The sequence below is a fragment of the Triticum urartu genome, chromosome 2 (genome assembly GCF_003073215.2).
Source record: "Triticum urartu cultivar G1812 chromosome 2, Tu2.1, whole genome shotgun sequence".
Lineage (NCBI taxonomy): Eukaryota > Viridiplantae > Streptophyta > Magnoliopsida > Poales > Poaceae > Triticum > Triticum urartu.
In genome coordinates this window covers 16,877,567-16,889,474 of record NC_053023.1, presented here as the reverse complement: position 1 = coordinate 16,889,474, position 11,908 = coordinate 16,877,567, and the positions used below count along the sequence as shown (strand labels likewise).

At 46.0% G+C, this 11,908-nt stretch overlaps 2 protein-coding genes across 2 annotated transcripts; both read right to left on the bottom strand.

Annotated features, from left to right (window-relative positions):
• Window positions 1-426: 426 nt before the first annotated feature.
• Window positions 427-1,725, bottom strand: LOC125540697 (dirigent protein 11-like). The gene is made up of 3 exons (XM_048704284.1): window positions 1,246-1,725; window positions 877-1,069; window positions 427-781 (listed from the first exon to the last, which is right to left on the bottom strand). The coding sequence occupies exons 1-3, from the start codon at window positions 1,695-1,697 to the stop codon at window positions 755-757; spliced, it is 672 nt and encodes a 223-aa protein (XP_048560241.1). The 5' UTR covers window positions 1,698-1,725; the 3' UTR covers window positions 427-754.
• Window positions 1,726-5,378: 3,653 nt separating this feature from the next.
• On the bottom strand, window positions 5,379-6,138 carry LOC125540696. Its single transcript, XM_048704283.1, has one exon. It carries the CDS (start codon window positions 6,124-6,126, stop codon window positions 5,515-5,517), a length of 612 nt encoding a protein of 203 aa, XP_048560240.1. The 5' UTR covers window positions 6,127-6,138; the 3' UTR covers window positions 5,379-5,514.
• Between the last annotated feature and the right edge of the window lie 5,770 nt (window positions 6,139-11,908).

The window sequence follows — 11,908 nt, the reverse complement described above, 5'->3', positions numbered from 1 at the left end:
GAAATAATGGGTGCTGCCATGAACGACTGGGGAAAGACAATTTGTAAAGGACCGAAAATTTAGGGTAACCTTCATGAGCTACTAAGGCCCTGTACAGCAGGGGGTGCTTAGCCAGGTGCTAGAGAAAAAAACCCGGTTTTTTTTCCTCATCTTGGATTGTACCGATGCTTAGGAAGGGAGCCAGAAGCAAATGTTTGCTTCCGATGCTAGCCGATGCTTAGAAATAACTGCTCCCTTCAAAGCCTCCATCAACAGGAAAAAGAAGAGAAAAAAGAGTCCAACGCCTCCATCTAAGCAACTGAAGCATCTCTCCTTAGCACCACTCCATTGCAAGACCACGTCCGATGCTGATCTTTTTCCTCAAGCACCTGTGCATAAGCACCCACCATTGTATAACTCTAACGCAGCAACAAAGAGAGCCCAACAGATAACAACTTCATGTACAACTCTGATATTCTGATATTCTGTCCATGTACAACTTCATGTACAACTCGGTCCATTTACAAGACTACAACTCTGATATTCTGCTAGCACATCAGCTCACATCGGTACAACTTCATGTAAGATATATCACCTAATGATTTTGTTTGCCGATCTTGACACTAAACATGTTTTGATAAACCAAGATCTTTTATTGCTGGCAATAATTTATAGACACCGACGGATACATACTAAGCTTATGGACCTGTACTAAGCGCGCACATGCTTCAGGAAGGAATTGGATGGATGGCCTTTCAAGACTCGAATCGTTTGTTCATGCCTCCAATGCCCAATAAGTACCCTGCAGAGTGGTGAAAGATAAACCTTGTTAATTACTGCGCAAGAAATTTATTTATTGTATACTCGCAAGTAATCTGAAAGGAAATATTTTTATACCTTTGACCTTTCCATAGCAGTGTAAAGACAATGAATGTCAAGTTCAATCACATCACCCACTTGATTAATGTATTTCGAGTAGGTTTTATAAATAACTCCACGAGCTAATGCAAATTCTCCTGTTCCACCCAGAATAGCCCATTCACCTTCTGCGACAACGGTTCCCATGACTTGAAGCGTGGACCCTTTAAACCTGCATGACATACAAATTAGCATGCTTGAATGTAGAATTCAAATGCTTGTGTGCATCAGCCGATATAGAGGCGGGGTTTTCCCTCCATTTCAAAGAAATAAAATGTAAAATGCATGGTAACCATGATACGCGAGGTCGCATAAAAAACATGAGCTTGGAGCAACACATGCATTTACCTGCCATCATCGAACACCATGTTGAAAGAAACATAGTAGTCTTCGGTGTCCATTCCGGCCTGGATATGGATGCCCTTTGCGTGAGCCACAACCTTGGTGTCACGGCCAGGTGAGTCCGTGATGACCCAATCATTAACAATCAAGGATCCAAAGTCATTTTTCAACTCACTACTCAATACGTCTTGTTGGTTCCTATATTTCCCTTGAAAACTATGGTGCAGGTAGAGGCGAGCGTAGAACTCGTGCTCCGTGCGGTGTGTGCAGACAGGAGTGATCTTGAAAGGTGGGTCGTCGTCGACGCGAGGGTACTGGCGGCTGCACTGCTCGGCGCAGGCGCACTCCACGGAGCAGGTGCGGTCTGGCTGGGGATTGGAGTCGGCCGTGGTGGCGAGCAGGATGGCCAGCATCATGCTCAGTGCCACCATCTTCGCGGCTTGAGCACCGGAAGCCATTGCTGAGGTTCCTCTGTGCTATGCTAGATAGTCATGTTTATGTGTCTCCTCCGAGCACATGTGATATATTTATAGATCTGCGAATTAACCCCGTCTCCCTCGCTTTGAGAAAAAAAACAATTGCAAAAGTACCACATAGACGCATGACACGTGTGCAGCATGAGCAGATGATGCTTGTGTCTTCCTCGAGTGCCCCATCAGTGAACAAGCCACGAATGGAATTGTGAGTGTGTTTGGGTGACCACAAGAAGACGGGGAGAAGACAGCATGGAAGGATCGAGGTGCTTCTCGTGCTTGCTTGTGCTGACGTGCATGCATGTTCCCGCGAGGGAGAGGTTGTTGGTTGTCCAGTCGTGGACGGTGGTCATGCATCATGCTTTCTACCTAAATTATTGCTTATTGGTGGTCCAGTCTTCGTGTATCACGCTTGGTAAATCCAAACGAGTGTGCATGCATGGATGTGATGTGACAACAATGTGCGTGAATCACGGTTCAAAAAGTAAATAATATGAGGCTTCGAAAATTCCCTGATTATATAGTGTTTGTAGTACTGATGCTTGTTCCGAGTACCCTAAGCCGAACGTAACACTCGACATACTGTACGCTAAATTGGGCTTCACCGTGTGTTTTTTTTTATACTCGACTTAATTTGTTTTTCCTGTAGTGTTGGTAGCTGAAGCATTGATATTTTCTTTTCAGGAGTACACTAATAATTATTTCTGGTCCTGGAATGTATTGTGTGTGGATAAAAACCTAATGAACATTCCTCTATGCACTCCATGTAGTCATAGAAATCATTGTTGTAGCACATTTGAATGCATAAAACCATTTGACAATCTAATAATTTCTGAAAAAAAAAAGAGTACAGCTAGCTCTCTCTCCACCCTTTGACAGCAGGGTAAAAGGGACAAGCCTTCAAATATCCACCAATGGCAATGAGAAGATAATCAAAGGCCTGTTTTTCAACCAGCTACGGTGGGCAAACGTCATACTGAAGTACTGAACATGTTTCATTTTCTTTTTCGAACACATAAGCCAATACAAAGACAACCGCTATAGAAAGTAGCACCTGCCACACACACGACAGAATAGGAAATTACAAAGAGAGAACCAGGAATGAGCTACGACAAGCATCTAATATTGTATATATAGCATCTAATGTTGTATGAGGATGGCATTTCGGACCTCGAGCTCATCTAGTCGTGCTGTGAATATATTGAGTTGAAAAAATAATAGCCAAAAATCAAAACAATCTGAAAATTTTGTCACTAAAGATGCTCAAGTGTTCACTGCAAGTGAAATTTCGTGACGGTGCCACATTGGGAGAGCTCTATACAAAACAGTTGAGCTGGAAAAAGCTTCGAAAATAGATACTTTGGAGCAATGTTAATTTGCTGTCCAGAGCACCCAGATGTCATCTTGGAACAATATTTTACCTGCATCTAGAAAACAGGAGCATCTTTGATGTCCAAACATTTCAGATTGTTTCGATTGTTTTTAATATTATTTTTTAATAAATTATTCATCTGCTAGTAGATGTGCTCGGGCTCTAATAGCAATTTTCGAATGTTGCATACACTACTATCAAGTGAAAGTATTGCAGCACTAGGGCACAGAGTTGCGTGAGTCACTTGTCTAATCTTGCAAAGCCCCACTGAGTCCACCATCTCTTTCTAGAAGATACAAAAAAACAGTAGCTCCTGTTAGAATATACGCAAACAGGTCACAATGGAAAGTAGATAGAGCGACAATATTGGTTAAATAGGTCCAACGATCAATGCCTATATCTTTGTAGCATGACTACGGAGCAGCTTTCAGGAACCACGGGATCAGATTTGCCAAAGGTGGACAACGTCGGTTATCCTGGGTTAATGTGTGCACCCCTCTCAAATAAGGGGGCCTTGGGCTCCACGATCTGAAGGCATTGGATAATGCATTGCGAGGATACGGGCTACCAAAGTGAGGCAACACTTATCATGGTCGGCAGCGGGACTCTCGGTCTCCGATGAGGCGACAACCATCTTCAGAGCCTCTTCCTCTATTGTTTCGCGCCTGACCCCTTCAAGCTGGTGAAGCCCTCTGCTATTGCTCGTCGCACGGTTAAGGATGGCCTACAACAAGGCTCTTGGATCCGTGATCTGAGGAGGCAACTTTTTTTGGCGGCGGTGTGTTTTGTTAATCAGTTTTGCTAAACCATATCTAGATGTGCCCTAAGTATTACATATTTAAAGCATACGTCATTGATTTTAAGTGGAGATTCGTGCATGCATTTTCTTTTGTCATTTGTCTTTTTCTTTCTAGTTTATTTTTAGAGAAAAGACATCAACCGAGCCCGAGATGGGGCTCGAGCCTAGCCCGATTTTCAATAAACAAAGCCATCAACTGGTCAGGATTACAGATCACAAGAACCAAGAAAAGAAAATACAACACGGTAACATACAAAGACGCTGGTAAGCAGCTAACTAGCCTCAAAGCTACAAGCTACAAGATAAAGCAGATAGGCACACAGCTGAAGACATCGAGGCCCTCCTCCGAGAATGAAGCACCAGGGAGATAGGACCATGCTGGCACAAAGGAGAAGGGGATGACCGCAACATCGAGTGTGGTCACCAAACAGCTATGGACCCCGGCACGGCATAGACATCCAATTCCATCTCCAAATAAGGCCACAACCTCCTCGCCTGGCTCGAAAGGCGCCGCACCGTCGGAAGATAGAATGTTCCACCTAGAACAAGAATGGTTGCCACCAGAGGATGGCCACATAGAGAGGATCCACGCACTCCCGACAAGCCGCCAAAGCTTCCTTCAAGCAGAATTGCCCGTGGCCCAGCCGCAGAGGAGGGATAGCATCAAGCTTGGACGAAGAGGATACACCACTGACACCGTCGAATGCACCCCAACAACGCACACCAACCAAACAACTCCCAAAGGCGGCGCCTTCAAGAAGGAGAACGACACCGAGAGCACCACCGCCCACCGAGGTTAGGGCTTTCACCCAAGAGGCTAGAGGATGGTGGGTGAAGGGAGTCAGACCTGACAAACGCCTCCAAGGAGGAAGGACGGTGCCCTCTGGCGCCGCCGCTGTCGCAGCCAGCCATGGCCGGCCATGGATTTCTCCTGGTCTGGCTCCACAGCACCATCCCACCCACAGCACGGAGACCGAAGATCGAAGAAGAACAACGCGTCGGAGAAGGAAGGGGCCGGACAAACGCCTCCAAGGAGGGACCGCACCGAGTCGGAGAAGGAAGGGGCCGCTAGATCTAGTGCCGCCGGCCGCCAAGACCGCACCAGGTCCACGTCCACCGGAACCCCGCCGTCCTCACGGACAGGGACACCATCACCACGCCCGCGCCACCGCTCGCCACAGAGCCGGTGGTGCCACTCCGGCCGAGGCAGTCGCCCCAGATCCCGCGGCCCCCTGCGAAAAACAGAGCAGCAGATGCCCCGCTGCCACCTTCCTCGGCGGCGCCCCGGGCTTGCCCTGCGGCGGCCTCAGGCGGTGGCGAGGGGGAGGGAAACAGGAAGGGGGGCTCTGCGCGATCTAGGGTTTCGCCCCGAGACGCCCGGGAGGGGCGGCCACTTTTTCTTTCTAGTTTGATTGAGTCACTTAGATATGCAATAATTAGGGCACTTCTAGATGTGTGATTGTTAATTAAATCGGCATTAAGAGTATATGCAGTATGAATAGAGATTTATTTTTGCACTGTACACATATGGTTGTTCTTTATTTGTGCAAATACGGTAGTTAAACAAACGGAGGACACACACCGCGACTGTTACAAATATAGAGTATACGGACGACCTGCACCAGAATCATCTACTTGATCTTGACACTGGTTATAGTAACCATTTCTCCCCAGGCCTTGGGCACGAACAACACCTCAACCGTCTCGTCGCCGTCCGCTCCGATTTTCCACAGCACGTCGCGTATGTCCCTGATTACCCCCTTGTCGTTTGGCGTCGCAAGGAAGGTATGCAGGTGGTGCTCGGACTTGTCACTCAACTCTTTTCCCCCGGGCATATTCAAGTACACCTCAATCACGGGCGTGTCCATGCCGCGGGGCTCCACGTCGAAGAAGACGTGAAGCGTCTCCCGCCCTTGAGGTGTCTTCGAGGCCTTAGGCCTCGTCAGCTTCAGCCTCAGGGTCTTGTACAAGGTGGTCGGGAGGGGTCTTGTCCAGGGTCCTGGGCAGTCTCCGCAGCCATTCTTCAGCACACACTCGACGAAGCAGGTCTGGACGTCATCCGCGCCGTCGCCGGCATTCAGGATGCACTTAACGGCGCAGGCGCAGTTCTGGGAGCAGATGCAGGGATTCGAGGCACCGGGAACGTCGGATGTCTCCACAATGCAGCCTCCCGCCTCTTGCTGGGCCCCCGCAATGAACACAGTAGCCAGCATCATGCCGGCGATGGCAATTATCTTCTTCATCGGAGCACCGGAAGCCATAATAGATGCTATGCCCTCTTACCTGCAAAGCTTGGTATTTATAGGGAGCAGATAATGTATATATGCCGGCCCGTTGTTTCTCTCTTCTTCACAAGAAGAAGATAGGGAAGAAAAGAAAAAGAAATTGAAAAACAAAAAAGAGCACCGATCTTTCGCGACGATACTAACTTGCTGGGCAAAACGCGACAGGTACATTATCCCATGTGTGGCCACATGCGTGCAATGTTGGATTGTATCTACTACACGGCTTTTTTCTTTTTCTATTTTTGATTCACTATGCTCCTTTGTTAGCAAGCTAGAAAATGAAAGGATGGGCTCTTCAATCGTGATACACGATGGCTGGACCACCGATCACGTAAAGACGAGCAAAATGGCACAGAACCATATTCTAAATGATACAATACGTGGTTGGTTGTATTTTCTTGCCACCGTTTCTGACGCATGTACATGTGGGGCATGAAAGGCTAGGCTTGTTCATACCAGACATACATTTCTTATCCCTAGCTAGAAGATGTAATGGGGAAATGAAAAGCCACAAAGGTTTGTCATTAACGTGAAAGGTTATCTTTCTTCTTATTAGGGCAGTCCCAATGCCAATATTTCAGACCGCATCTAACATCGCCACATAGGAATTTTCTGATGTGGCAGCTTGTTATGAAGAAAGTAAGTGATATGCTGGCGTTTTATGATGCAATCAGCCCCCTGCATGAAAAGCCAGATAAGAAGGTTGATTGAGTTGCCACTGAAAGGTAAGAAGTTCATATAGAATAATATGCAATCAGCCCCCTGCATGAAAAACTAGATTGGTTTTTCACACGGTATTGGACAATCACCTATCTTAACACTACTATGCTATGGCTTTCTACCTAGCCCGAATTACATCTGATCATGTTCCTTGTGTTCTCAAGATAGAAACTGCAATCCAAAGTCTCATGTTTTCATATTTGGCATTTCTTTTACGGATATGGAAGGCTTTAAGCAAGTGATCTCTGCTGCATGGAACAGTCATATTTCTGAGAATAACATTTCTAGAAGAATCAATGCCAATTCAATTATTGATGTCTAAGCTCAAGACTTGGGCCAAGAATGATCTTCAGGACATTAATAGCTTGATTCTTCTTCTCGGAGGCATTGAACAATATAGACCACTAGTGTCTCATGACACTTGACTAAGGGATGCAGCTAAAAGTTGCAAGATAGCTTTGCTGCCTTCTACTTATGCATAGATTAAATACTAGAGCAATGCACCTGCGAAAGACTTTCTATTTCCCCTTATATGACTCTCACATGTGCAAACATCATGTTGTTGAGGATAGGGAGCATCCCTTCTTTGGTTGTCTGTGAGGATCTACTAGCCATCTGTCCAATTCTCTCATGATTTTCACACGACTCTGAGAAGGTTGAAGGGGGTCCTGGATGACCCCTTTTTCATGGAACTCATCGTCCTACTCTCTGGAGCATTTGGATCTACCAGAATGATTACAACTTTAATCATAAAGCTCCTAAACTTATGGTACATAGAGTGAACAGGGCTTCATATGCTGGCATTAGAGATTGGGCAGCTTCATTCATGTAACTAGCCAACAGTGGTTTGTTGTAACATTATGTATTCTTTTATTCTTCTATTCTTTTATAACATAGTATATAGTTCACTTACTATCTTCCGTCAAAGGAAGAGTTATGCAGAAAGATAGGATTACAGTATCATATTTCTAGTACGCTTTTTTCATGGTAACTGGTGCAAATTAGTCGGACCAACTATTAAATAGTCGCCTGATTTTTGTGACATTCGGTCAACTTTGCTTGGACCACCGGATTGATATCCAACTGTTGTTGTTCTTTTTTTTCTCCTCTAACCAACTTCTTCTTCCCTCCCCCTCCGCTCAGGTATAGTCGTCGGCGCTACCGTCCACCGCCTCACGCCCTGGCCATCCTTGTAAACCACAACCATCCCACCCCATTCCCCCAATACTATCGCCCAAACTACCGACCCATGCCACCAATAGCCAGCGCCACTGCACCTCACCGGCCTGTCCTGCCCGAGCCACATCCTCCACCAGTACACCACCACCTTCTGTCAGCCCTCTGATCCGCACGTCATGTTCATCACCGACGAGCACCCATGTACCCCCTCCACCTGAACCCGTGAACCCTCTGTCACTATTATGATAACGATGTTGTCGCCAGCTGTGTCGTCCCAGCCTCTAGCATAGTCCTAGTGAGCTCATAGCCGATGAAAAAATGGCCAGCCATAGTATCCCTGTCTCGGGCGGATAAGGGTGGATTCGACTAAAATGATGAAACTTTTAGGCAATCGAACTCACAAATTAATAGCTCACCCAATCCCATGTTACCCTTGCCCCCACTCTTGATCTCGCATGGACAGAACTACTGCTACCCTCGCCTCTTCACACAGGCCACCGACGTCATTTCTTGATTACCCATCCCGGCTTTGTTGTTTTCTCGTCCCCATCTCAGTGCTGCCATATCCATCTCGTTTCTCAAGATTTGGTCATGTCGATATGAATCAACAAGTTTCTTACGTTGCAAATGTATTGATACAAAATTGATCAAGATAGGCCCAAGACTGACTTGAAGATTTTGTGGTCCAAGTTCACGAGGGCAAAACCAAAAAAAGATTTGGAGGGCTAAGATAATTCATGGTGGTAGACTAGTTGTTTTAGTCTGTTCGATGTCCATGCTTTTGAGGTTCCACAAATGTTATCTGATTTGATAGAGTTAATTGCAAAAAATCACTACATTGAAGGCTAGGTTTGCAGAAAACCACCATCTTTCATTTTCATTGCAAAAAACACCATGTCTTTGATAATCATGTTGCAGAAAGCACTAATCGACTGGTTAAGGCCATTAGATGACTTTTCTGACATGTGGGTCCCACAACTTGATGACATGGCATGACGGCTCGGCCTAACGGTGTTAGAGGTCGCTTTGGTCAATGTGACCCGGTGGTGGCAGTGGCCATTATGAAAATCACACACGCAGCACGCAAGCAAGATTGGCTGCAACAAGAGCGTTCAGTGCCTGCGATTTTATTGCTTTTGATCTGGATCAGGGACTACATGGGTACACAAGTATACATAGAAGCTGGAGCCAAAGCCCAAACCTGCCGACAATTAACATGCCCGTGGTCAATTCCAACGGGTGACTAGCTGATCGTTCATGCTCGTACCATCGCGGTGGGTAACATGCTGCTTAGGCTCGTATACAATGTAGACAGCGCGGACAAATAACGTCTGCCGCTCGTACCAATAAGGCCCTTTCTTCCCAGCGGAAACATAAGGAGCGATCGACACCATGACCGTCCTGTTGCCGTCGGCTCCAATGGCTTCCAGGTTGCCGCCGATGGGGAACTTGCGCGCCGCCTTGTCTTGCCCGGCGACGATGTCCTCTCTGTGCACCACGTAATGGCCCGCGTACCTTGGCTCAACCGGTGCGTTTTCGAATAGCGTTTTCTCTTCGCCCTCGCGCAAGTTCAGCCACACGTGGAGGAAGGATATCTTGTGGACGTCTGGTCCGAAGCCCATCTCCACGACCAGCACCTCCTCCGTCTCCTCCTTCTCCTTTCGGCTCCTCGACACCTTGGGCCTCGTCACCAGTACCCTCACGTGCTTGCTCAGGACTACATCCAGCTTCGGGTGCTGGGGAGCGATGGTGGCGGCCGCCTCGCCTCCGCCGTCAGGGCAGTACACCCAGCCGCCGTCCCTGAGCACGCAGTCCACGAAGCAGCTATGGGCCTGCGCGTCAGTGAGCCCGGCCTGGTCTCCTCCCTTGCGGGCGCACTTGTCGTAGCAGAGGCAGGAGCTGGGCACCGGGGTCTCGATCTCGCCGACCCGCCGGATGCACCCGCCGTCGCCTTTGCCATGAACAGCCATAGCCAGCAAGAGGACGGTGGCCGTCAGCAGCACGGAAGCCTTCATCGTGGTTGAATCGGGAGCCTTTTTGGTAGCTGGCTGGGACTGTGAGACCTAGCAATTCAATGGGCCTTTAGGCTGTGAGCTCCTGTATATACACAAAGTATGTGATGAGTTGTCCCGGTTGTGAGGCAAAGGGTGTGTGGTGATGGCAAGCCGCTGGGATAGCACTAGAATGGACCCCTACCCCTCGTTGGCGCGCCTTGTCTTTCCTCTCCTCTTCCACTCAACATAATTCAAATACTCATCAATATGAAGGGCTGACCATATGTGGCCTGGCGAATTATTCCATTTTAAATTTGCTGCCACGTGAGGATTTCATTTTGCCAATTACATACTTGCTCCATCCCAAATTATACTAAGCCTCAAATCAAGAACACCTTCTTTTCAGGAAAAAAAATCAAGATCACCTCCTTTCGGAAATAAAAATTCAAGAACACCTCCTTTTCGGAAGAAGAAATCAAGAACTACCAAAAGAAAAAGTTCCTCGTGATAGTCCAGTTTCAGAATTGCAATCATTGAAATACTCTTTCTGAGACAATATTGAGGGAGCTGATATTATTGGTCATATTCATTCATGAGTACTTTGCAGCAAGCAAGGTACTCCCTCTGATACATAATAAGTGTCATAGTTTTAAACTAAAGTTAAACTAAGCTTAGTTCTAAACTACGACACTTATTGTCGATCGAAGGTAGTACTTTTTTTAAAGGGAAAATATTAATATCGCGCAGATATCAAATACACCCAGCCTCTTCACGGGAGTACGAGAAATGACGCTGCAAAATCAGTTTCTTTTAGGGAAGAAAAGAAGTGAGCTGCAGATGGACCTCAATGGATCAGTTCCGCTTACTAGGAGTCATGAGAGACCACGTTTTGCTGAGCTGAGAAGATAGTTCAGCCTAACTGACAGTTCATGTCCATCTTTCAAAAGCATGGGCAATAACACTAGGGGGAGGGGTGCGGCTATGTGTCGCCTTTTTTTTCTAGGCAAAGCTATGTGCCACTTACTGTGAGCTGGATTTACAGCTCTCCTACAACACGGTACAGTGTTCCAAAAATGGTTACAAAGTGTTAAACTTGTTTATATATTTACAAAATGTTTTCTACCATACAAAATATTAGTTACGTTTTTTATAAATATTTATACAACGTAAAAAATGTTCACCTACTTAAAAACATCTTTATACAAGGTTCGTGAATTTCTATACAACGTAAAATAATGATAGCATAGTTTTGAAAAATGTTCATTGCAATTAAAAGTATACAACGTGTACTTAGAAAATGTTACCTAGTACTTGGAAAATATTAAAGTGTAAATGTACATCTGTATTTGAAAAACTGTTCACATGTGCGCTAAGAATGTACACTATCTACTGAGAAAAGTAGACATGCGTAAAAAACACAATAGAAATAGACAAAGAAACAAAAAGAAAAGCAACGAAAACTAAGAAAGATAGTACTAAGAAATCCAATGTATAACAAAGAAAAAAAAGAAAGACTGAAGAAAACTAATGCAAAACAAAGGTATAATAAATAAAAAAGGAAAACCTATGGAGAGACCAAAGAAAAACCAAAAGGAAATGGAAAAAACAAAGGTATATGAGCCTTGCGGGGCCTCCCCAAGGAGTACTCTTTGATTAGTTGTTCTCCTGTCGCTACTCTTTTTTTGAGGCTAAGCTATTTGCTGCATACTGCGATCTGGATTTGCAGATAGCTTACAACGGTGTACTAACTGGAAGGCCCAACTAACGCAGCTTACTTTGTCTTAAAAAAGGAGTAACGCAACTTACTTGTTCGCTTGTTCTGATTTTTTTCCCATTATACATTTATT